General features: G+C 35.4%; 1 protein-coding gene across 1 annotated transcript in view; it reads right to left on the bottom strand.

The window, feature by feature from the left end:
* The window catches only part of TLK1 (tousled like kinase 1), a 144,735-nt gene that overhangs the window by 95,017 nt on the left and 22,412 nt on the right, over positions 1 to 27,306 (bottom strand). The window contains exon 2 of the mRNA XM_090280678.1: positions 4,637 to 4,755. Within this exon, the coding sequence (XP_090136804.1) occupies positions 4,637 to 4,755 (119 nt within the window). The remainder of the gene's footprint in view (positions 1 to 4,636; positions 4,756 to 27,306) is intronic.

Here is a 27,306-nt window from a genome sequence, read left to right on the forward strand (position 1 = left end):
TGCAGGACAACATGAAACGTAATAATATCCGTATCATAGGAATTCGAGAAGGAGAAGAAGAGCAAGGAATAGAAAACCTCTTTGAAAAACTAATGACAGAAAACTTCCCTAACATGAAGAGAGAAAGAATCATGCAAGTCCAGGAAGCACAGAGGGTCCCAATGAAGATGAACCCCAACAGGCCCACTTCAAGACACATCATAATTAAAAGGCCAACATTCAAAGACAAAGAGAGAATCCTAAAAGCAGCAAGAGAGAAACAACTAACAACATACAAGGGAGCTCCAATAAGGCTATCATCAGATTTCTCAGCAGAAACACTACAAGCCAGAAGGGAATGGCAAAATATATTCCAAGTAATGAAAAACAAAGGCCTACAACCAAGAATACTCTACCCAGCAAGGCTCTCATTCAAAATGGAAGGTGAAATAAGGAGTTCCCAAGACAAAAGAAGGTTAAAAGAATACATCTCCACCAAACCAGTATTGCAAGAGATGCTAAAGGGTCTGCTTTAAGAAGATGAAGAAACAGAGAGAGACAGAGAGGAACACGAGTACAAAGGGGGAAAATGACAATGAATAAGTACTGAAAGAAAGAAGGAACTTCTACCATTTGCAACAACATGATTGGAACTAGAGAGAATTACGCTTAGCGAAATAAGCCAGGCAACAAAAGAAAATTACCTTATGCTATCACCTGTTAAAGGAAACTAATGAACAACACAAACAAATGAGCAAAATTGAACCAGACGTATGTAAACAAGGAATAAACTAACAGTAACAAAGGGGGAGATGGGAGGGAGAGAAGTGGTAAGAAGGGGAAGGGTCTAGTCAAAGAACATGTATAAATGACCCATGGACATGGACAACTGGGTGGGGACTGAATGTGGGAAAAGGGAGGGACAGGGTGCAGAGAAGCAAGAGGGGGAAAAAGTGAGACAACTGTAATGGAAAAACAAACAAACAGAAAAATTTTTAGTGGGGGGGGAAAATAAAAATAAAAAGAATAGAAATGCAAGTTCAGTGAATATTAGAAGGACAAGGATTTTCCTTCACACTGTATATATTTTCTCCCTATCTGATCCCTCCAGAATTTGGCATTCTAAAGAAGTAAGTAATGACCTAAGTTTCTTTGCATAAAACTAATAAGACCAGTTGTTAATAACGATTTTTTTGACTAAGACTTTGACTGGAATGTCACGCCTCAAGGAGACATGCTTGGGCTTTGGTTGTTACCAAAAAGCCCTGAGCAACTGGGACTGACCTTCAAAGGTAATAAAAGTCCACGAGATAAAAGGCCTGGTACCTTGGATGGATGAGCGGTCCATAGCAATCTTTCCAGGGAAGGAACGAAGGTTGTTTTCCTGAAAGATGGCTAGAAGGGACCTTAAGGCACAATGGAAAACCAGAAGGACCTGGAAAAGACAGGTGTTCACAGGCAAAGCTGAATGCCAGGTATGTGGCTCAGCTTCTGTGCCCTGAAGGGCAGACTGAAGGTCACCCTACATGTTCCTTGCGTAAGTTCCAGCAAAGCAGAACTAAAGATCATAAGTGATCATTAGCTGCTCTTGTTGTGTTTATGCAAATGAACAGGATAAATTAAAAATGAACTTAATGCAGTCCCTTTAATGACAAGGAGGGTAATCTTAGGGAGAAAAATCACGATTCAAGGAAGATCACAATGTCCAGTGGTAGACTATAAAGTAGTGCAGCTAACCGTCTTTAAAGTTTCTTTTCATTTAAAATTTGTTTTCATTTGAAAGTTAAACTATGTCTGTGGCATTATCAAAGATGTTTAATTTACAGGCAAGAAGAATGTCAAATGCCTTGCAACTGGATGTCTTTCCGATAAGACAGTCCTACAGATTTAGAGACATGTATGTGGGTTATGTTACATAAATTAACATGTGTTTTCTGTTTTCAAAGGGCATAAGCCTACAATCTCATTACCTGAGTGATTGTCTATATGTATAGGCCTCACTTAATCCTGTCTGCATTGCTGCCTCCTGAGACTCAATGGTTTGGCTGAACTAAGTGACTGGGTTGGTGAAGAACCGGGTGGTCTGTGGGCTTCACTTTAAAACTGGTTTCTCTTTTCTATCCTAATGGCTTGGACAGAAAGAGCCCAGAGGCCTGAGAGGGGGGATACCTAAAATATTTCCCTCAGTCCAAACTAAGTATAATGGGCAAAAGGGTTTTGGACAGGTGAGATGTACCTGGCACACCTTCCTCCAAAGAAACCCTTCTTTTCCCTAATGTGGGACATTGAAAAATTAATACCTGTCTTTTGTCATCTAGTGGTTACGGATTGAATGATGTCCTTTAACCCGGTTGCCCCCAGAATACAACAAGGATGCCAGCCTGTTAAACCAAGCATGCCATTGTCCAGAGACAGCCAACCAACCTGGAGTCTGCACGATCCTTCCCCTTGTGGGAAGGCCACCCTCCCCTCCACACCCCCACTCTTATTAGGGATTTCTTGACCCAAGGGTAGGTAGGACGACAACCATGTCCAGCTTGAAGCAGCTAGAGGAGCTCGGGACCTTCGTCCATTGTCCTTTATAAGATTGTAAAGGGTCTCAAGTCTGAGAGGGAGGGATTGTTATTTTTTATTGTTAAAATATTTAACTAATTAATTAATTATTTTTTTAAAAAAAGAAGAAGAATATATGAAAGGGTGAGCCATGGGCATGGACTTGGGGAGGGGATTGTCGGGGAAGGGGGGTGCTGGGCGGAGGGGAGCAAAGGGGAAAAAATTGGAACTATTGTAACAATATAATCAATAAAATATACTTAAAAAAATAAAATAAAATCTTTATTAAAAATTGAAAAAAAAAAAAAAAAAAAAAGACCCAGGCAGAAATAAAGGATACACAAATTGAAATAAAGAACAATTTACAAGGCAACAGCAGTGGAGGAGATGAAGCTGAGAATCAAATCAATGATTTGGAACATAAGAAAGAAATAAACACTCAATCAGAACAGCAAAAAGAAAAGAGAATCCAAAAAAACAAAGGTAGGCTAAGGAGCCTCTGGGACAACTTCAAACATACCAACATTCGAACACAGGGGTGCCAGAAGAAGAGGAGGAAGAGCAAGAAATTAAAAACTTATTTAAAAAAATAATGAAAGAAAATGTCCCTAATTTGGTGAAGAAAATAGACATATAAGTCCAGGAACCACAGGGAGTCCCAACCCAATTGGTCCCAAAGAGGATCACACCAAGACACATCATAATTAAAATGCCAAAGGTTCAAGATAAAGAGAGAATCTTAAAAGCAGCAAGAGAAAAGCAGAGAGTTACCTATAAAGCAGTTTCCATAACACTGTCAGCTGATTTCTCAAATGAAACTTTGCAGGTTAGAAGGGACTGGCAAGAAATATTCAAAGTAATGAAAAGCAAGGACCTACAGCCTAGATTACTCTATCCAGCAAAGCTATCATTTAAAATGGAAGAGCAGATAAAGTGCTTCTCAGACAAGGTAAAGCTAAAGGATTTCATCATCACCAAGCCATTATTATATGAAATGTTAAAGGGAATTATTTTAGAAAAAGAAGATCAAAACCATGAACATTAAAATGACAACAAACTCACAACTATCAACAACAGAATCTAAAAAATAAAAACAAAGTAAATCATAATAGGAACAGAATCATAGCTATGGGGATCATTTGGAAGGTTACTAGCTAGGAGGGGAAAGGGGGAGAATGGGGGAAAAGGGGCACAGATTAAGAAGTACAAACTGGTAGGTGCAGAATAGACAGAGGGATATTAAAAACAATATAGCAAATGGAGTAGCCAAAGAACATTATGCACGACCCATGAACATGAACTAAGGGGTGGGGGGATTGCCAGAGGGAATGGGGGGTACCAGGTGGAAGGGGACAAAAGGATAAATCAGAACAACTGTAATAGTATGATCAGTAAAATATTTTTTAAAAACAGTAAAATGCATTCTGTCCTGCTCAAAATAACTGGTGGTATAAGTAAAACAATGAGATATTTTATCCTGTAAGACTACCAAGAATGATGAATCTGGATGATGCCAGGTGTTTCTGGGAAGAGAGGATATAGAAATTCTCATGCACTCTGCTGAAGGACAAATTGGTTTTGTACAACTGTTCTGAATAGCAATCTTGTATTACCCTCTGTCCTAGTAATTCTGCTCTTGGGCATATATCCAAACCTAAATAACTACTCACAAAGACCCATAAAAGAAGAACAAGAAATTCACTGCAGTGTGAGGCAGTGAGGAGCTGAAGACAACATGATGTCTACTGGTGAAAAGCATAACAGACACACTTATTAAGCTTTATGCAGCAGTTAGAAGCAATGGATAGGAACATGAATTAGGAGTTAAGAAAGGTAAACATTATGTAATGGGAGAAAAGCAATACAATCTGCCAGTCTTTTTTTATGTCTAAGACCTATTATACTACATTATATCATAACATCTTGGAGTATGTTAAGCTATATTAGAAATCAGGTTCATAAACACTGAATTTTTTCCTATACATTATAAAAATTACAGTAATATTTTGCTGTTAAGCATGTACATAGGAATCCCTAACAAAATATATTTTAGATCATTTAATACAAAGAAAGAATGTTAGATAATGATTATAACTTTACTCACTTTAGCTCCAACGCTGCAACTGCCAGTGCTCCCCGTGCTCCCACTTGCAACTCCTGTAAATCTAGCTTCCAACAACTCTTGCCTTCTTGGATCCAGACTATGAAGCTCATCCATTGCACCTAATAAGAAAAAACAAAAACAAAAAACCACACACACACATATATATCTTTACATACAAACACAAAATACATTTTTGTGTTTAGTTAAGATGTCAATAAACTTAATAAATGAATTCTACAAAGAGATGAAAGAGCCTTTAAGATATTTATAATGTCCACTCTCATTTATCAAAACCTACAGTGGATTGTCAATATTTCAGACTGCAATCCACATCAAGAAATATATTTCCTACCCAACTCAGTACACAGGTACGTAAATATGTATGTATTTAAAAGTTCCACCAATACTTCTTAATGCATGCAGTGCACACCAATATCTTCTAGTCTATTGCAGTACGTTAAAAAAAGAAAACGTTGGTTGTGGGCTATTAAGTTGACTTCATGAGACATTAAGGGACCACAGGTCCAGTTTGAAAAATACCACTTTAATAGTATAATTTTCCTATCCTAAGCTTACACAGAATTCTGGCACTAAGTGACATTACTACTTAATTATTTTGTTTATATATACACCTTATCTGACTGACTATATTTTAAACTGAGAAGGTTCATTCTATTACCATCACATCCCAAAGATTTTTGTGCAGTTGATAGTTTTGAACGTTTTCAGTTTCTATCAGTTAGATGAAACACACACAAGTGCATCAAACAGATCAATAAAGTAACATCTGTTATTAAACAATCACCTTGAGAATTAAGGGGAAAAATTAGCATCCTCATATAATTGCTACTATGCAGACTAAAGCACCACAAATTCTAGCTAAAGTTCAATTAAACTCTTAAAAATTCTTTACCCATGCCTGCTAATTCTCTACTCACATAAAAGAGTGATTCTCAAAGGGAGCAAGAAGGGTATTATCAGAATCCAGAATCACATGTGGAACATTTTCAATCGACACAAGAGTCCTTCCACACAACCTGGCAATCCATTCCTAAAGGTTAAGAACTATTCCTGTAAACCTTATTTAAAGTTCCCTTCATTACCTTTCATCTTCATCTGGAGAGGACTAGATGGATAATGACAATGATTCCACATTTATTTGCACGCCTGTATCTGCATTAAGTCTTCCCTGTGCGCTCCTCCTTTTTCCATCTCTGACAAAGAGGTAGTAACTATCTTTAAAAAGCTAAAGCCTTCAATTCTTGCTTTTGATCCCATTCCTTCTATTATAAGTACATTCCTGTCAATGTACTTTCAAGTACCACCAATGCTTCTAAATTTTTCTCATCCTGCGATTACATCAGAAATTGTGTACCATTCCTTTCTTGCAGGGCAGGCAAACTTTCAATCCTTGGCTTTTAAAATGCAGTTCTAGTTTTCAGAATTCACCATGTCTTTCTGCTTCTCTGCTTGCTCTCTTAACTATGAATACCCCCAGGGGCCAACTCATGGCCTTCTGCTCTTTTCACACTCCCTCTCGTTTCAAAATGATGATTCTCAAATGAAACACCTAGTATATGCCATATTAGTCAAGTCTTAAGGTTGGCACTGGAAACAAAGCAATAATAATAAGATAGACTGGCCTCAAAGAGCTTACAACTCATTGAGATTTTGCTGTAGAAAAAAAAACTACCAATTTGAAAACATTAAATTACCTTTTTAAAAATAAGTATATTGTTGCTATATATATTCCTGCACAGTTATTTCTGAAAACAAATATTTCATTTTTCCTAATACCTATGAGTGGAATTGGTGGGTCACAAGGAAGTTGCACATGAACTATTTAAGAAACTGCTAAGTCTCCAAAGTAGTTGTACTATTTTACCTTCCTACATGCTTACCAATATTTGAGGTTGACTTTATAGCCCTGTGAAGTGCTACTCAGCTTTGATTTTTGATTTGTATTTCCCTGATTACTAATGATATTAGCACTTTTTCATGAGCTTACTGGCAATTTGTATTATCTTTACTGTTGATGTTGTTAAGAATTATTTTCAAGTTTACGGCCCAATTTTTTATTAGGTTGTTATTTATATGTAGGGATTAGTTATGTATTCTAGATAAAAGTCACTGTCAGATAATAGATAATAAATAGAAAAAAACTATTTCTCCATGTCTCTGATATTTTTTTCCATTTTATTTTTGCTGTTTTGACAAGCAGAAGTGTCTGATTTTGGTGAAATGAAAACTGAAGTGTTTAATTATGGTGAAGTGAACATTATCTAACTTTTCTATTTTGATTATTATTTTTCTATCCAAATAAAATTTTGCATGCCCCAAAGTAAAATGTAACATCGTCGTTTTAAGTTTTCTTTTTATGTTGCGGTCCATGATCATCCTAAATTAATGTTTTTGTATAGTATGAGGTCAAGGATTTTTTTCCCCCATGTGTTTTTCCTATTTTATTACCACCATTCATTACAAAACAAAAAACCAAAATTTACTACACCAATAAATAGTCTTGGTTACTCTGTCAAGTCAAACATAGTAAGCATATGGTACTGGTATTAAAAAAAAAAAAAAAAGACATATGAACAAATGGTATAAAATAGAGAGCCCAGAAATAAACCCTCATATATACGGTCAAACGATTTTCAATAAGTGTGCCAAGACCATTCATTGGGGAAAGAATAGTCTTTTCAACAAATATTGTTGGGAAAACTGGATGTCCACATGCAAAAATTAAACTGGACCTTTACCTAAACACCATATATAAAATTTACCTCAAAATGGGTCAAATATCTAAACATAAGACCCCAAACTATAAAACTCTTAGAAGAAAAATAAGGGAAAGCTTTAAGTCATAGGATTTGGCAATGATTTCCTGGATTTTGAAACCAAAAGTACAAGCAATAAAAGAAAAAATAGGTAACGAAAATTAAAAATTTTTGTGCACCAAAAGATACCATCAAGAATGAAAAAAGGCATCCCAAAGGATGGAAGAAAATAGCTGCAAATCAAGTATCTCATAAGCAATTGATATCCAGAATATGTAAACAAATACTACAATTCAATAACAACAACAACAAAAAAAACCAAAAATGCAATTTAAAAAGTGGGCAAAGGACTTGAACAGACATTTCTCCAAAAAAAAAAAGATATACAACTGAAAAACAGACACATAAAAAAGAGGCTCAATATCATTACTCATTAGGAAAATGCAAATCAAAACTACAATGAGATGCAACTTCACAGACATTAGGAAGGCTATTATAAAAAAAAGAACAGAAAGTAATGAATGTTAGCTAGGATGCGGAAAAATTTGAACCCTTGTGCACTGCTGGAATGTAAACTGGTGCAGCTACTGTGGAAAACAGTATGGCAGTTCCTCAAAAAATTAAACACAGAATTACCATATGATTCAGAAAGTCCATTTCTGAGAATAAATCCAATAGAAACGAGGGAAATTTTGATACAGGCTGCAACATAGGTAAACTTTGAAGATATTATGCTAAGTGAAATAAACCAGACACAAAAGGGTAAGGAAGTACTGTGTGAGTCCACGTACACGAGGTTCCTAGAGTACTTCAGTTCACAGAGACTGAAAATACAGTGGTGGTCGCCAGAGGGAGAGGGACATAGTGTGACGGAGATTTAGTGTTTAGTGGGTATAGTTTCAGTTGGGGAAGACAGAAGTTCTGAAGATGGATGTTGGTGACAGTATTACAAACTGAACCATACATTTAAAAATTGTTAAAATGGTAAATTTTATATTATGTATATATTTGCTACAATTCTTAAAAATAACTTTTGAAAAAAATTAATTGGATTTTATCAAAATTTTAACTTTGCTAGTTCAAAAGACATAGTTATAAAAATTAAAAGAACAAGAGACTGGGAGAAAAATGTTTGCAAAATATACATGTGCTATATACAACATCCACTCTTGGGCTTGGTAACCGATTGCAGGCCCACTGGATTTAGTGGAGAAGATGAGGGCACTGGTCTCTAGTTTGACCTGGACCAGCTCATAATGTGGTGTGTTGTTCCCTGTCATTTTTGCTTCTTAGCTGTACAGCTTCCTCTAGGACTTCCCCCTCGGCCCTAGAGAAAACTATATACTCAAGGCAAAGGCATTAACAACTACAACACGCAATGTTCCTAACTGAAAGCTCTTACTAGGGGTCCCAGTCTTACTATAGTCCTTAATACCTTCCAACAAGTTTTTGTGACACTTTAAAGAGGCAATATATTGGAAAGCCCCTTGTGGCACATAATAGATGTTTAATAAATAAGTGTACCTGCCTAAAATCTAAACTTGAATACTGAAGGCTTGCTCCTCTAAATGCAGTTCTTGACTATCAGCGTTTGCTATCACTTCAGATGCCTGTAAGAAATACAAAATCTTGGGTCCCAACCCAGTCCTACCAAATCAGAATCTGCATTTTAGCCACATCTTCACATAATTATTATGTGCATTCATGTTTGAAAAGTACTGCTATAGAATAGGAGTCCACAAACTTTCTCTGTAAAAGGTCAGATAGTAAATATTTTAGTCTTTGCAGACCAATAGGCAAACTCATATAGATGCTTATATGAGATAAAAACTTCTTATTGAAAAAATTCAAGATAAAATAACTGAGTATATTTTATAATATGTAAATCTGCTAATTTAAAAATGAAATGGCGGGTAACGTTTCACTTAATTCGAGTTTCCTATCATCAAAACCTACTGCAAATACTCATCTGTTAATGCTGATCAGATTTCATGTATTTATCTTTGAAAATGTCTTTTCTGACAGACAGGTACTGTCAAGTACTGGTATCAATCCACAAGCAATGATTTTAATTAAGCATATTCATTACTTCAAAGGCAGTTGTTGAAGTCTATTAGATTCTTTTGATATTTGCCTTTTAGTATATCATTACATTGCAAGTTAATCACTTCCAATTGAAGGTTAGGTAGAAGCTCTCAAGTGCACAAGCAAATGGATTTTGAATTATTGGGAACTTTTTACACTTGCATCAATGTCTTGAAAACTGCTGCTAGAACTGAAGTTTGAAGTTGGGAAAATATATTCAACAAATTCAAGTGGGAATAAAGATCTCACTTTGACAACATGAGAAATGTATATAAAGCAGCTTGATGTTGTGATTCAAACATCAGTTGCCACTAAAAATAACTTTACTGCAGCTAAACTTTGCATGTAAGCACTATTTTGTATTGTAATTTTAGGCTGAATTCTTTTAAAACATTTCCTAGTCTGCAGAAAAAACTAAGTCCAAAGCCAATTAGTATTTGATTAAAGTGTCTGAGGGCTTTCCTTTTTGTTCAGAAAAATTTCTCTCAGCCCTTAGCTCAAAAAATTGGAATATTTTACCACTGCTAAGCCAGATAGGACATTCAGCTTCTAACAAAAATTCACGGAGCTGCTACTAGGTATGTCCATGAGAGCAAATGAAATTCACCACTGATAATACTGATTCAATACATAACATGATAAATTCAAATATTTTCTGCGAAGTACATGCTGAGGAATAATACAATGAATAAACACAGACTTTGAAAACCTCCTATTTTTTGCAAGCTTTGTGAATTTGTTCAAATAAGCCTTTTTCTGTTCCACACATACTTTTACCACCATCAGTTGTAGGACATCTTAGCAGATTCCACTTCAGATTGTAATGTTTTCTCAACTTTGAAGATATTCTCGCAGTGGTTGTTCTACACAAGACTATTCACAGAGGCTAATTATTTTTCTGACCACTTTGAATTTGGCATTGACACCTTGAATAAATTATAACTGAGTAGTATCAATAACACCTTTCAACTCATTAAGAGCCAATGAAAACTACTCTTTATTACTTGCCTTCTTTTTCAATCGACTTCAAATATCCCCAACCCTTAAATCAACTGTTCTAGTCAAAAATAGTCTCAAACAAGTTTATTTTCTTTGTATATATTTATTTGTTGCAATCAAACCAAACAATTAATTCACCATCAGCAAATGGTTTTCCTGGCGCCTGGCTAACAAATGAGCCACGTAGAAAGTTATTTTGGTGGCAGCCCCACTTTCTATATTTATTTTTATGAGGAAATTATGCTGTGATGAGATATCCCTTTTTAAATTAACTGTTACACTAAGAAAATTGAGAGTTGAGAATATTGTGGAGTATGCTTAGTCTAGCAATGTGAACTTACATTCTATCACAGCTACAGTATCACTGCATAATAAGAGCAATGTTTTGATTATGTAATTCAATAACAAAATAATACTACGCTATGCCTTAAAAGCACTCAAGAGACAATGAAATTTGTAGTGAATTGAAAGCAGTATGAAGTGATGAGAATGCCACATAGGGTCTCTGTCACAGCTACACAGCTGTGTTGTTACACTGCAAAAGCAGCTGTGTTCAAATAAAACTTTATTTATGGACACTAATATTTGAATTTCACATCTCACAAAGTATGTTTTTCTTTCAATTTTTTTAACCATGAAAAAATAAGTAGTGTGCTGACTTTGGCTGTAGCAAACACATTTCAGAGATTCTAATCTTTTATGAAATCATACTGTCATTTCTGACACAAAAAATTTGTCCTTAATTATAAAAGGTGAGATTTTTCTGAAGAATATGTTAATTTCACAATAATCTATTAAATTGTAATACAGTAAATGTTTATACTTTTGGTAAAGAAAGTATAAAGGCAAATATGAAGACCATATATCTCATCCTTCAGGAATACCCTATTTCAAAATAAAACCATCTGCCTCCTAATTATGCTAGTAATGCTACTACTCTTACTTAACTGCTTCCTAAAATTTATTGTAAATCCAAAACTTCACATATATATAATAAGAGATGTCACTACTCAAAATTAGAAATCAATCACATTTTATTCTATGAAGAAAAATTTTAGGGTCACAATATAAATGAAGACCACAGTTTGACCCCATGACAACAGTTTACCATGGTCCCTTTTAATAAACATTTTTTCTCTCTCTTTCTTATACATAAACCCAAAACATCACTCAATAGATGTTAGTTATTATAGTGTAAAAGTATAACCTCCCAAGATGGTCAGTCTAAAAATGGATGCATGTATTTGGACATATTATTAGCTCTGACTAGTCAATATTACTATATAGTTATGCCAACTTCTTTAAGAAATCAATTTTTCATTATATCAATTTTTAATTGCCATAAGTCTTCATCTTCCTTGGCAGAGTCAAAACTAAATCAAACTATGTAGAAAGCAAGTGTTCAAAAGGATCATACCAGTACCAAAAAGTTAAAGAAATGAATTTGTTCACTAAGACACTTTTAAACAGTAGATTCAGCTGCTGCTAAGCCATCACCTCATATATTTAATGTAAAACTTTCTGAACCCTGACAATATTTTAATTCATTCCAGTTTTTAATTGTACTTTTCATATTACACCTGATAAGCTGATTTATATAAAACAGGATCTTCTATTTTTCACATTATCCATGACAAAGCAGAAAACTCTGATTATTCCAGTTTGATATCCTATTTAAAATTAAATATTCTAAGTTTTTGGCATTAAATAAGTTATCACAAAAGCAGCCCAACATCTTTATTTTCCAGTAACCTTTCTCCCTCATGAATCTAATAAAAACATGTCCTACATTTTTTTCCTGATGATTTAAATATTAACATTTGAAAATCTAATCCATTTAGAATTTAATTGGATATACACATATCTAGAATTTTTTCCAAAGGAAAATGTCATACAATTTCTCACAAATTCAACCTTTCTCTAGTGATCTAAAATACCTCCCTGGTCATCTATCACATTATGCAACCTGTCTCACTATGCTATCTATTTTGGAGCCATATATCTACCCATCTATCGATGTACACATATAAACATATGTATTGTACATATACACATAAACATACTCACATACAGATCTAATATTTCACCTACCACGGTTGAAAAGAATAAGCATAGAAAGCGAGGTTCCTGAATCTAGTCTATACATTGTTAGATAAGCCTGTGGTAAAGAGAAGACAGTTCTGATCTAGAATCACTCCACTTCAGATTAATTACCTGACCGATCTTTAAGACAGTCATTTAAACTTCTGTTGTAGCCCATATAGCAAAGGTCTCAGACACACTAAGACCAAAGTATTCATATAAGGAAATATAGCTTGCATCAGAGGTAAAGCACAGTCTTGTTTTTGCTTCTCTATACTGTCATCATCTTAGAGAAAATTTAATTTCAATTTTTTTCTTATAAATAAAAAATAATACCTTACAGCTTATTTTTCTTTCATCAAAAATAAATATATACACAGGTCAGTGTGTGAGCATAACCAAATTCCTTAACCTCTTCATGTTTCAGCTTCCTTATACATAAAATGGAGATAATAAAAGTATAGACTTCACAGGTGTTAAGAGTAAGTTTATATTAAGGATTTTGAACTAAACCTGCCACAATAAATGTGAGGATATAATGTGTGTATGCTAAAATACAAGTGCTCAAAAAAAAAAAAAAAAAAAAACTGGCATATTAGTAATACAGAATATAAACTTCCAGCTTTCTCCCTGAAGTTAGAAGTTCCTGGTAGGTAGAATAGCATATACTTTAATGCTTAATTTTTTATGGTAACATAGTAGTAATGTAACTCACTTTCCTCTAGCTTCAGGCATAGAATATTTGCTATTTTTAAAATCAATCAACCTCTCTCTATATACACACATATACATATGTACACACGTATATGTGTGTATATTCAGATACACATATATGTTTTTACACTAGGTTATTTTTCTATTTTAATATATAGTTCTCATTTTAAAGATAAGAAAATGAAGACACTGAGAGGTTAAGTTATACTGTCCTTTGTTAGGACTTAGAACCACTCAACTAAGCATTCCTGTCCAAAAAGAAGAGTCAAAAGAAAGGTATGGGAGTCGGGTGGGTGGGGGAGAGGTAAGAAAAGACACATGTGCAAAGAGTGAGCGTTTGCTTTAACATGTAAGAAGAAATGTTCTCCAGGAAAGCTCCAAAATAAGAATTTGGTTAAAACCTGACCTAGTAATTACCTTCTCCTCACTAATAGAAAGTCAACTGGTATCCTGTCCCTAACCAAAGTACTAATTACTTAAGAATATTTTAAAGTCTCATGCCATTCCTTATAATTAATGTAATAAATACTTGTTGAAATAAACAATAGAGAAGTAAAAAAGTGAAAAGTTCTAATAGCTTCCTGTCTCCCACAATCCCACTCCTCCAAGGTATATACCATACAATACACCTTAAAAAGAACAGTGATGATTTACTGCCCCACAGTATTCCTTCTTGGTCTATTCTTCTGTTTCAATGGTGCCGGGTGAAAGAAGGGCTACAGAACAATTTTTGTTGTTGTTGTTATAGTCCATCTGCAGCAGGGAAGTCAACCTCTGACTGGAAAGAAAGCTGCATGTACTATATGTAAGAAATCCAAGTTAAGCACTATATACCTACTTAAACACAACCTAAAACAACATATTATAATACAAAAGGGTATTCTAAATATTTACAGTGACATCATCACAATTATTGTTTTACCAGTATCATCTCTATCATATCTTCAGTGAGACTCCTTAAATGGATTTCTGTGGATATTTACTGTAACAATATCACTTTAGGGTTAAGAGCATGAGCTCTGATGCCAGACTGAGTTCAAATCCCAGACCTGCCACTTAATGACCTCATCCATAAAACCTTGGTAATAACACAGCCTAAAAGGATTGTTACCTGAATTAAATGAGATAATACTTGTAAGCCCATAACAGGTTCCTAAAATATATAACCTCAGTCATTTTTATTTACTATTATTAAGGCCCAGAAAAATAAGCAACTTGTACAAAATCATATGCCAAGTAGGTGATATGAGAAGAGAAAGAAAAGGTTATTAGTACACAGCAGAGCGTTCCAATGTACTCCCTCACTCTTCAATTTCTCTAGCCTAAGCCTCCAAATAAGGAAGAAAAGTTTTTAAATTAATAAATCCAGAAGATTTCCAAAAAAACAGACTACTCTGCTTAGGAACCCTATCTGCTCAAAATACACATGTTTAACACAAATTACCCTGCTTGATAAAATTAAAACAACCTTTAACCATCACTCCCAACTCTAAACTGCTATAAAACTCCAGAGGATGCCAAAAATTTAGGTTTCCAGATGCATAAATTAGCACATAAATCCATTAAGATCGTAATGTTCCTCTAGCAAAGACCCATTTGTAAGGACCAAGTCACCCAAAAACCAGAATTTTTAAATTTTAGTAATACTTTCCATTACCTGTAACCTTAACAGAAATACCGATCTTTAACTTTAGACATATATAATATGAGCTAAGTAAATCATTTTGAACAAAAGAAATTATGATTTTTACAAGGTTAGACTATATGAAGTTACAGATATTCAACCATTTTTAATCTACTAGACAAATTCATATGGTTTAACCAAATACTCAATGACCAGAATGGCCTATGGTAGTGATTTTCAACCTTTTATATCACGGCATTCATACACTAATTACTAAAATCCTAAGTCACACCAAAGAACATTTTTTGCCCATCTGACCAAAAACAAAACAAACAAAAAAGAAAACAGAACAACAATAAAAAACAGGTATAATTTTGATTCATTCACACCAGGTTACTATTGTGTTGACTACTGTCATTTTTTATTTGACATTCAAAGGGAAAAGAGGTCAGTTGTCCTGACTAAATAAATAGTCAGGTATCACGTATTTTAAAAATTCTTGTGGCACAGTGGTTGAAAATCGCTGGCCTGTGGTGCATAATCAACCCCCTAGTATCTTTACAAATGATTGTGACTGGCATTTTTTACAGTATTCAGTTATTTAAAGATACTGTGGGCCACATCAATCTCACACATCTTCTACTTGTGTATTAATCTCAAAGCTGACAAAACAGTGACAATTGCAGAGTCTTATACGTTATAACAAAAGGTTGACCCTCAAATTTACACCACAGTAGTCCAGCAAATCTAAAGAATGATTTATTCTAACTTTTCTTTTGATTATAGTTATTTTATGACTTAATATTTCTTTCCCAATGCCAATTTATTTACCTTATATTTAAAAAAGGGACATGTATTTTTATGAAATAGCGATGAGAAAGAAGCAATTTTACTTCTTTCCCTTTTGACGCCTGGTCATAAATCCAAAATTCCCAACAGTAAAGAAAAATGCAAAAAATTAGAGCCTAAGGTGTCCCACCCAATACATAGTCCTACTACCTAAAAATAACCAATGTCAAAATTCAGGTTTATTTTCTTCCAGTCTGTTTTCTGTATACTTTTTATTCCATAACTATACACTTTTTAGTAGTCCTGGCATTCAAAGATGTTTCCATGTTTCAATAGCTTGCCAAGGACCCTGAAAACTGATGACAAAATACATTTATCATTTGCTGAAGGGCTGCTGCTAAATGAGAGAAACTTATACTCCATCCTTTTCTCAGTTTGGGTTTATTTTTCCTTACCTGTAGTCATATACTCAAAAACTCATATAGTTACCTCAACCCGAACCAAAAACCTTTTTTGATAATTATTTCCCCCAAGTAAACTCAATCAATAATCTAAATGAGAATAATGAAGTTCTTTGCCATAAAAAACAAATCACATAAACATGTATTTGTAAATTTATTACACATTATGTATACTACCCTAATAATACAATGCAGTATACATGTTACAATAAAACTTATTTAAATTTCCTTATAACTAAACTTTTGTGTTAAAACTGGTAATTCTCAAAGCAGTGTGATGTATACCTTAGGGTTCATTGCAATATTCAGTCTAGCTCAATGAATTTAAAAATTTCCATAGTAGAAAGTTAATATTTTATATTTTCTTACATTTTTGAGAGAAAATTTGTGTTTTAAGAGAATTCACAAATTTATTAACTATGAAAGTTGTCTGGCAGCCATCACTACTGTCAATATTCTACCCTAATTACTATTTCATATCTTATGTTCTTCTGATTATATAATAGCAATTTCCCACATTATGACATGTTTTCATAAGCATTATTTTTATGGCTCCCTAACATTCCATTAAATAGATGTATATTGATATATTTAATTATTCTTTTACCATTGGTAGTTCAAGTGGTTTCTAATTTTTTGCTATTAAAAAGAGTGCTGCAACAAACATTGTTCTACCTAAAATGTTTTATTTAAATTTAAAATTATTTCCTTACAAGAATGATTCCCAAAACATTGTAGGAAAATGATATGTAAATATTTACTTATCTCTCCCCAGCCCACCCCTGCAATCTCCAATGAGACTCAATAATTAACTGTGAAGAAAACTGTTAACATAGTAGGCCCAAGGATATTATCTTTAGAAAAGCCCGCCAGTAAAGAAATTCCCACCTTTCCCTACCTGGTAAGGGTGGCTTACAGTGCCTGGACTATTTGTGCAAACAATGTGATATATATGCAAGGAAAAAAATACCCCAACAAAAACCTTGAGTGCAGACTCTCTGGTGGACTTCTTGGATAGACATACTGCACACTTGTTGCTGGGGGAAGAGTATATGTTCCATGTGCCCTCTCTTACGAGGGGAGAACAAAAGGAAGACCACAGAGGGATTCCTCCAGACTATGACTATGCCTTTATTAAAACTCATGAAGAAAGAAAAGGACCAGTAAAAATAAAATAAACATTGTAATGCTTTAAAGATTTTATTTGAACCCAAATGTAACTTACACTGGTACTACTTAGTTTCAAAAAAGAAAAAAAAAAATTTAAAAATTACAGTAATCTTCAAGGCATTAAAAGCAAAGCTATTTCTGCTTCAACTTAAATCTGCAACTCCACATGGCTAAATGCTCCACAAATTGGCCCTCTATAAGTGCTGTACATAACCAAATGACAATTTAAACAAAAGAAAGGAAAGGAGGGAAAGAAGGAAGGGAGTGGGGAGAGGAAAAGATTCAAATTCACCCCAAAAGTTCCAAACCAATTAAAAGTATTAAAAATAAAAACAAAGCAAAAAACAAACAAACAAACAAAACCCTTTCTATTTCCAGTAATGGTGATTAGGTAAATCAGGTCAATCTTCTAGAGGAGGAAGCTTGAAAAGTTGGACTCAGTTTTAAAAAGAAAAGTCTGTTTATAGGTATTGGGTCGTGAAGAATCATGGGGCCAAAATCCAGGAAAAAAAGAAGTTCCAGAGAGGTATGTCTGGTATATGATGCATTCCTGCTGCTGGAGGCATCTGCTAATTCTACAGCTAGTTTGACCAAGTTTTAGCTATGCAAAACTTCAGCATCACTGGGATAACCAGACAAAAATAAAATAAAATCAAGAGCCTCCCCCAAACTTTGGGCTGGAATCCCAATCATGCAGTCAGAGTCAATAGGATTAAATTCCAGTTTCTAATCTCAATCCTTAAAAGTGAATCAAGAAAATCTGAGATCTATAGTACCACTATATTTTTGCCAAAAGTAAACGTGAATTTTCTGTCATTGAAGGTTGACATCATTCTAAGCCTCAAGTTATTTCTATAGTTTTTCACTTAAAAAGTCCCATACACAACTCAAAACAAAACGGACAACCCAAGAAAATAACAAGTGACTAAAAAGCAAATAAGACATGAAACAAATTCCAAAGGGATCTAGGTAAAGATATTATCAGACACAAACTTTCAAATAACTATGCTGAATATTCAGACTGAGAACTCCGGCAAAGAACCTAAAACGATCAAAAAGAACCAAATTAGCCCTGGCCAGATGGCTCAGTTGGTTGGGGCGATGGCCTGTAAACCAAGGTTGAGGGTGTGATCCCCAGTTGGGTGGGGTATGTGTAGCAGGCAACCAGTGGATGTTTCTCTCACATTGATGGAGGTCAAACATGTCCTTGGGTGAGGATTTTTTTTAAAAGGCCGAAAACCTAAATTAAGAACTCTATAGATGAGTTTGAAAACTATTAAACAGAGCTTAAAAGAGAATTAGATAGAGGATAGCTCAGAAATATGTATCTTTAAAAATGTACACAGGAATAAAAAAGATGTAAATATAGAAGAGGGCATAAGAAGCAAAAGACATACAATCAGAAGGTCTAATGCAGGTAGAACTAGAGTCCCCAAAACAAAGAAAGTGACAAAACAGAAGCACTATTTGAAGTGATATGGTCTGACGGACTGAGAATTTCCCAAAACTTGTGAAAGCTCAACAGTGCTGTCCAACAACAACTTCCTACAATGATGAAAATGTTCTCTTTCTGCCAATAGGGAAGCCAGTAACTTCATGTGGTTACTGATAACTTAAATGTGAGGAACTGAATTTGCATCTTTTTAAGTGATCATTTTAATAGCCACATATAGCTAGTGGCATTGAATAGTGTGCAGACCAAAGTCATAGGTCCAAGAAGTCCTACAAACACCAAGTAGAACACAAGAAAAGCACATCTAGACACAGCACAGTAAAACTGCTTAAAAACCAAAAATAAATCCCCAAAACCTAAAAAGCAACCAAAGGCGACAAGCTACATTACCATCAAATGAGCAACAGTAAGACTGATATATGACTTCTGCACAGAAACAATGGAAACCAGGCCTCAACAGGATAACATGCAACAGCCTAAATAAAATAAATGCATACCCAGATTACAACATCCAGCCAAAAAACTCAAAAGATGGAAAAAAAGACATTATCAGACAAGCAACAACAGGAAATTCCTCACTAGATAGGCCCCAAGTTAAATAGTATTTCATTAAAACAGTAATTTAATTCAAATAGTATTTAATAAAGAACCATATGATTTTGCTCATATATGGAATATAAAATGAAAGCAATAAATAAACAAATATGACAAACAAAACTCTTAGACATAGACAACAGTATGGGGTTACCAGATGGAAGAGGGTGTGGGGTGTAGTAAAGAGTAAAGGGGGTCAAATGTATGGTGACAGAAGATTTAACTTTGCGTGGTGGGCACACAATGCAAACATATCGATCGTGTATCACAGAAATGCACACTGGAAACCTATATAGTCTTATTAACCAATGTCACTTCAATAAATTTAATTTAAAAAACTATAAGAATGGAGAAAGATATACCATGCAAATACTTAACAATTAAAAATTAGTGTTGAGACTTCTGGCCAAGATGGAGGTCTAGACAGACATGCTGCATCTCCCTCCACAACTAAGAAGGAATACAACTACCTCAAAACTAGAGACAACCAGAAGTTCCAGAAAATCGAGCTGCATGGAAGTCCAACAAAGATATAAAGAAGAAATACTCATTCAGACAGGTAGGAGGGGCAGAGAGGATGTGGTGTGGTGGCAGCAGCAGAAACAGCAACAGGTCAACGGAAAGCACAATTACACGTTTAAAAAGTTAGGAGGGACACCTGGGGAGCGTTCCCAGCACCAGACCTGACCTCGAAGCTCACAGTCCCAGCACCAGGGAAAATGAAGCCTCATTGCTTCTGACTGTGTAAACCAGTGGGGGTTGGGATGGAGGAAGAACCGCCGGTCTCTCAGCAGAGTTCGCTTGTTTAAAGGGCCCCCACGGTCCTAGAACATCAGCAGACCCACCCACTCTGGGAACGACGGCCAGGGCAACAGCTAGGGAGGCGCCAGTCCCATTAGAAGTGGAAAAAGTGCCTGGAAAAAAGACGAGTGCTGAGCAAGCGACCGTGTTCCCTCTCAGATCCCTCCCCCACATACAGCACCACAACGTGGTGAAATGGCTCACCTGTACTGATGAATACCTAAGGCTCTGCCCCTTACAACATAACAGGTGCTACAGCTCTACCTAAGACACAGAAGCAAACAAACACAGAGGCCTGTCAAAATGAGGAGACAGAAGAGTATGGCCCAAAAGAGGGAACAGATCTAGATTCCAGTGGGAGAACTAAGTGATGAGGAGATGGCCAACCTAACAGACACAAGAGTTCAAAACACTGGTGATAAAGATGCTCACAGGCTTGACAGATATGCTTAAGTATGGCAAATGCATAAGGGAAGTGAACACTCTGCTAAATGAAATGAAGGAAAATCTACATAAAACCAATGGTGAACGGAAGGAAACTGGGGTTCAAATCAGTGATTTAGCACATAAGAAAGAAAAACACAGTCGACTAGTACAGAATGAGAAAATGAGAATTGAAAAAAATGAGGAGAGGCTTAGGAACCTCTGGAACAACTTTAAATGTGCCAACATTCGAATCATAGGGGTGCCAGAAGGAGAAGAGGAAGAGCAAGAAATTGAAAGCTTATGTGAAAAAATAATGAAGGAAAACTTCCCTAATTTGGCGAAGGAAATAGGCATACAATCCAGGAAGCACGGAGAGTCCTAAACAAGCAAGACACAAAGAGGACCACACCAAGACACATCATAATTAAAATGCCAAAGGTTCAAGATAAAGAGAGCATCTTAAAAGCAGCAAGAGAAAAGCAGAGTTACCTACAAAGGGGTACCTATAAGACTCTCAGCTGATTTCTCAAAAGAAATTTTGCAGGCATGAAGGGATTGGCAAGAAGTATTCAATGTGATGTAAAGCAAGGACCTCTGCAACCAAGACTACTATATCCAGCAAAGCTATCATTTAGAATGGAAGGGCAGATAACATGCTTCCCAGACAAGGTAAAGCTAAAGGAGTTCATCATCATCAAGCCATTATTATACGAAATGTTAAAGGGACTTAAGAAAAAGAATATTAACACTATGAACATTAAAATGACAACAAACTCACAACTATCAACAACTGAATCTAAAAAATAAAACAAAAACAAACTAAGCAAACAACCAGAACAGAATCATAGGTATGGGGGTCATTTGGAGGATTATCAGCTGGGAGGGGGAAGGGAGAGAAATGGGGAAATGGTGCAGGGACTAAGAAGCATAATTGATTGGTACAAAACAGACAGGGGGATGTAAAGAATAATATAGGAAAGAGTGAAGCCAAAGAACTTTATGCACAACCCATGGACATGAACTAAGGGGGATGGGATTGCTGGAGGGAAGTGGGATACTGGACAAAAGGGAGCAAAGGGAAAAAATTTGGGACTAGTGTAACAACATAATCAATAAAATATACTTAAAAAAATAATTACTGTTGTCTGTCTTAGCATGAATGTACTCTATAAGGCAAAATGCATCACTAGGGATAATAAGGGACATTTCACGGTGATAAAAAGGTTTGATTTACCAGGTAGAAACACAAATTCTTAATTGAAGCCATTACTATAACATATTCAAAATATATAAACACAAAATGATAGAAACTATAAGGACAGACAAATTTAGAATCATTTCAGGACACTTTGACAAACCTTTCTCTGAATAGGACAAAAAAAGTAATAATAACAGTTTTAAAAAGAAACAACTTGATATAACTGATATACATATTAAACCATATCTGACAACTGCAGCTTACAAATATTTTTTGTCCTATAAAAGGAATATTTAACCAAGAAAGGCCTTATGCTGGGTCATAAAGCAAGCCTCACATTTTAAAGAACTGAAATCTTACAGCTTTAGTTCTTATTCCAGTGGAGCTAAGTTAGAAATCAGTAACAAAAAGTCCTTTAGAAAAACCTATGTTTAAAAATTAAACAATATACCTCTGGCTGGGTAGCTCAGTTGGTTAGAGTATTGTCCCAATACGTGAAGGTTGTGGGTTTGAGAATCAACCAATGAATGCATAAATAAGTGGAATAACAAAATGATGTTTCTCTTTCTCTCCCCAATTCCTCTCTCTCTCTCAAAAAATTAAACAATATACCTCTGAATAATCCATAAATCAAATAAAATTATGGAAATTACAGAACGCTTTGAGCTGAACAAAATATGCATACATGCACATACATGTATTTAAACCTGGGGAGTTGAATTATACACTTTAAAAATAGTTAACTTTATATTATGTAAATTTTGCCTCAAATTTTTTTTATTAATTTATTTTTTAACAAGGTTACTTTATTTTATTTTATTTATCTGTTTTTAGAGAGAGGGGAAAGGAGAAAGAGATGGAGAGAAACATCCCTGTGTGGTTGCCTCTCACTCGCGCCCCCAACTGGGGACCTGACGTGCAACCTAGTCATGTGCCCTGACTGGGAATCGAACCAGCGCCACTTGGTTTGCAGGCCAACGCTCAATCCATTGAGCCACAGCAGCAGGGCTTTTACCTCAATTTTTTAAAAAAGCAACATAAAATTTAGAAAGGAAACCAAACCCATGCTTAGGGAACTTTATAACCTCAAATAGTGGGGGACGGCGTGGGAGGGGAGGAATGGAAGAGTGGGGGGTGGTGAGAATCCAGAGCTATATATTTGTCACAAAAATCTAGAAAAAGAACAGGAAATTAAACGCCCAAAAAGGTCAAAAGGGAAACAATAAACGTCTGAACAAAAATTAGTCAAATAGAAAGAATGAACAAAGCTAAATGTCCATGAAAAGACTAATAAATTGGTAAGGTGAATCATGGGGAAAAAATGAGACAAGACACAGATAGGGACTGTCTGGAATGAAAAAGAGGGCATCATTACAGATCCTAGACATATAAAGATAACAAGGGAATATTATTTACAATTTTATGCAGACACAATTGAAATTTTAGATAAAATGAAGGAACTCCCAGAAAACGCAATTTACCAAAACTGATATGAAAATTGAAATTCTAAAGAGCATTGTGATATAGAAATTGAAGCCATTACTTAAAACTTCTCCAGAGAGAAAACGCCAGGCCTAGAAAGCTTCCTCAGTGAATTCTACTGAACATTCAAAGAAGCTCTAACACCCCTGTTACGTAAATTCTTTGAGATAATGGTAAAAGAAAAAGCACTTTCCAACTCATTTTCATGAAGCCCATTATCTTGATACAAAACCTGACAAAAAAATAAAAGAAAGTTACAGACCTATCTCATTCATGAACGTAGGGGCGAAAAATACTAAATGAAAGATCAACAAGTAATTTGTATAAAAAGGATAATTCACAAATTGGGTTTAGTCCAGGAACATAAGGTTGATTTAATACTGAAAGAGCAATAAAATAATTCACCACTTTTTAAAACGATCTGGAAAAAAGTTAAGTGATTATTGAAGTAAAAGGCCTTTGAAAAAGCATGTGATAAACTTCAATACCCATTCATGATTAAAAAACAAACAAACTAGTAATAGAAAAGAATTTCCTTGATCTGAGAAAGGATACATCCAAAATGCCTGTGTACTAAATGGTGAAATACTAAAACTTCTCTCCCAACTTCTAAAATTAGTAACAACACAAGGATTCCCACTAGGTATAACCAATACATTCAAAACTATACTGGAGGTCACAGTCACTGACTACATTAAGGCTAGAAAAAACAAAAGTATTGGATTGAAAAAGATTAACCCTTGAGTGCCATGCATAATTGCTAAAATTCGTGTGAGAAATGCCAGGCTATTTTGCTGAGAAATGCAGTTTATGAGAAATGTCTATCAAAACATTATTATTCATAATAATTTGCTGAAAATTTCACGACATATAGTAAATACACTATTCTTTTGTAAGCAGTGTTCTTTGACACAATTTAGCAAAAAATTTATTGCATTAAAATTATTTTATTATTACAATTATTTTAGTAAAACAAACTATTTTCTTTATGGCTTTTGAAGTATAATATATGGCATAATATAAAACCTATGATTATAATTTGAAAAAACACATAGCAACATGGATAACAAGCAAGAAGTATGCCAAATATTGGATAAATTTTTGAAAAAAAATAACTTCATAACATACAAAAAAATGAACACAAATGGCATCACACTAGAGACATATATCAATAGATATCAACAGTGAAAAAGTTTATAACAAAATGCTAACGCTATAACATGAAGCAATGAAAATGTCCATTAGCAAAAGCTTCCTTATCATGCACAATGCAGTTTCGACGATTATTGCAAAGATAAATGAAATTAAAAGAACCGTTTAAAATGTAAGCAAAAATTATAACAGAATGTCAGTATTTGAACAAGCGTAAAAATTCGAAATTTGGATCAACATGAGAAGTTATATCAATATATAACCTGAGGTACAAAAATAAAGAACAAAACATAAAATACAAATTATTCCATTGTTATTTACATTTATAGCCATTGGAAAAAAGAGTCGCTGAGAGCGATGCTGGCACATTTGGGAAAATTTGTCAGCGATGCTCACAGTGACGTTGGCACTCAAAGGGTTAAATAAAGTTATTCACAGGCCATATATGTTCATAAAAATGAATCTAGTTGGGATTAATTATCAGAATTATTATAAGCAAGGCTGCTAGTTACCAAGTCAATATGCAAAAATTAACTGAATTTCTGCATATCAGCAATAAATACAAAAATGTTTAAGACATACCGTTTATAATAACATCAAAAATGAAAATAAAACATCTAGAAATGTAGCAGTAATTTGTGTGAGATTAGTACTTGAACAAGCCCTGGCTGGTTTAGCTCAGTGGATTGAGCGTCGGCCTGCGAGCTAAGTGTCGCTGGTTCGATCTTCCAGTCAGGGCACATCAGAGAAGGAAAACTCTGATTCCAAAAAACCTCCGCTGCCTTGCGGCATACCTCTTCAGGGGAAAGGCTAAGGGAGTAAACCCCGACAGAAAATCCGGAGCCGGAGTCCCTAAGGCGGTTTGACGTTGTAGTCAACACCGGCAACTCCTGCGGCGCACCTGAACCCAAGCTGTATCGACTCCGTCTTTCCCTTGGACCCTTCAGCTGCGAAGAGAGGGGGGGGTCTGCTGCATGGGCAACAGCAGACCCTCCATATTACCCTGTCCAGGCTCTGTAGCTTCAGCGTCATCGCAAGATGTCGATTCAACACGGGAGGAGACAGATACCGTGTCACTCCCGAGTTGGACTGCACAACCATTCTCGGCGGTGCAGATAGACTCTTAAAGAAGCTACACCATCGTCTCTCGAGACGGACGGCTGCCGACGAGTACTTGCACAATTATTGAAATGACAAAGGGAATAATACACTACATACACTCATTATTGTAAAGATATGATATGATCAATAGATTCAATGCAATCTCAAATAAACCCCCAAAAGACTGGTTTGTTGGTTTGCAGGTGTTTCGTTTGTTTAGAGAACTTGAAAAATTAAGTGTATATTAATCTACTATTGATGTCCCAACAAGTTCCCCAAAACTTGGCAGCTTAAAACATCCATTACTCTCCAGTCTTTCTGGGTCACAAATCTCAGTACAGCATGGTCAGATGGTTCTCTGCCTGGAGTCTCACAAGGATGAAATGAAGGTATCCGCCAGGCTGTGTTGCAGTCCTGACACTCTAGAAGAGAGAATCTGTTTCCAGGTTCATTTAAGATGTTGGCAAAATTCAGTTCCAAGCAGTTGCAAGACAGAGGACCCCATTTCCTTACTGTCTGTCAAGTGGGGGTTGGTTGCAGCTTCTAGGACACCTACACATGACTCCCTTTCTTTGTTTCTTTTTCTTCACATGACTCTCTTTCAAAGGCAGCAACAGCAGGTCAAGTCCTTTTCATGCCTGTTGAGTCAAATCCCTGACCTTTCACTGCGCCCCATTTCTCTCCTGCTCCCTTCTTCTGCCCCTTCCGTTTTTAAGGGCTTGATTTGGGCCCATCCAAATAATCCACGATAATCTCGATATTTTAACATGTGTTAATTAGTAACATTAATTACATCTGTAATTTCAATAGCACTACCCAGATTAATATTCAACTAAATAATCAGGGGACAGAAATCTTGAGAGAACATCTTTAGAAGGCCACCTATCAAAAAGCAGGAAATTTTGTTTTACTGGATATCAAGCTAATTATAAAATAATTAAGAAAGTACGGTACTGACGCAAGAATAGACAAATGATACAGAATATAGAGCCTAGAAAAAGACTTGTTTCTGGGTACAAACAGTTGATTTACAGAAACAAAAAAAGCACTGCAAAAGTGATAAAAGAATAATTATTTTCAGTAAATAGTGCTAGGAAATGAAAAGCCATATGGAAATGAAACTTATTCCTACCTCACACCACACAGACAAAAATCACTTTAAGAGTGATTATAGATCTAAATATAAAAAGTAAGATAAAAAGAAAGTTTCTGAAAGATAATATGAGTGGGACTTCAGCAATAGTGTCATTGGGGAACTCAGTTACCATTTTGCCAATGAAATAACCATTTAACTGTTGAAAAGAAAATTGCAGACAACCATTAAGGGCATACAGCCAATGGTAAAACATTTGTTCAAGAAAATAAGACTAAACTGAGGCGAGAACAGCAAGCATCTGTTAACATTTGAGCCATAAGCCACTCCCATTCACATCCCACAACTCATGTTGACAGAAACCCTATGCCAGACGGGCGCTGCAGGAGCTCCCAACCCTGTATAGGACCACAATGTCACGCCAAGAGGGGAAGGCTGCTGGTGTCTCTCACCACCTGCCCCAGCCCTTGCTCCATTTTGCAGAAACTCTATGCTAGGAAAGCATGAATGAGGAGACTGAGAGTCCCTCCCTGCAACCAGTCCCCACATACACGGGAGCTCTACTGCAGGTACAGTACACTAAAATACTGAGTTCCAACTGTTCCATCATAAGGCAGAGGTTCTTTACCAAAAGGGGCAAGCTGAGGATAACGGTTGCCATCCTCACCC

The sequence above is a fragment of the Furipterus horrens genome, unplaced genomic scaffold (assembly GCF_987537825.1).
Source record: "Furipterus horrens unplaced genomic scaffold, mFurHor1.1.pri manual_scaffold_1, whole genome shotgun sequence".
Lineage (NCBI taxonomy): Eukaryota > Metazoa > Chordata > Mammalia > Chiroptera > Furipteridae > Furipterus > Furipterus horrens.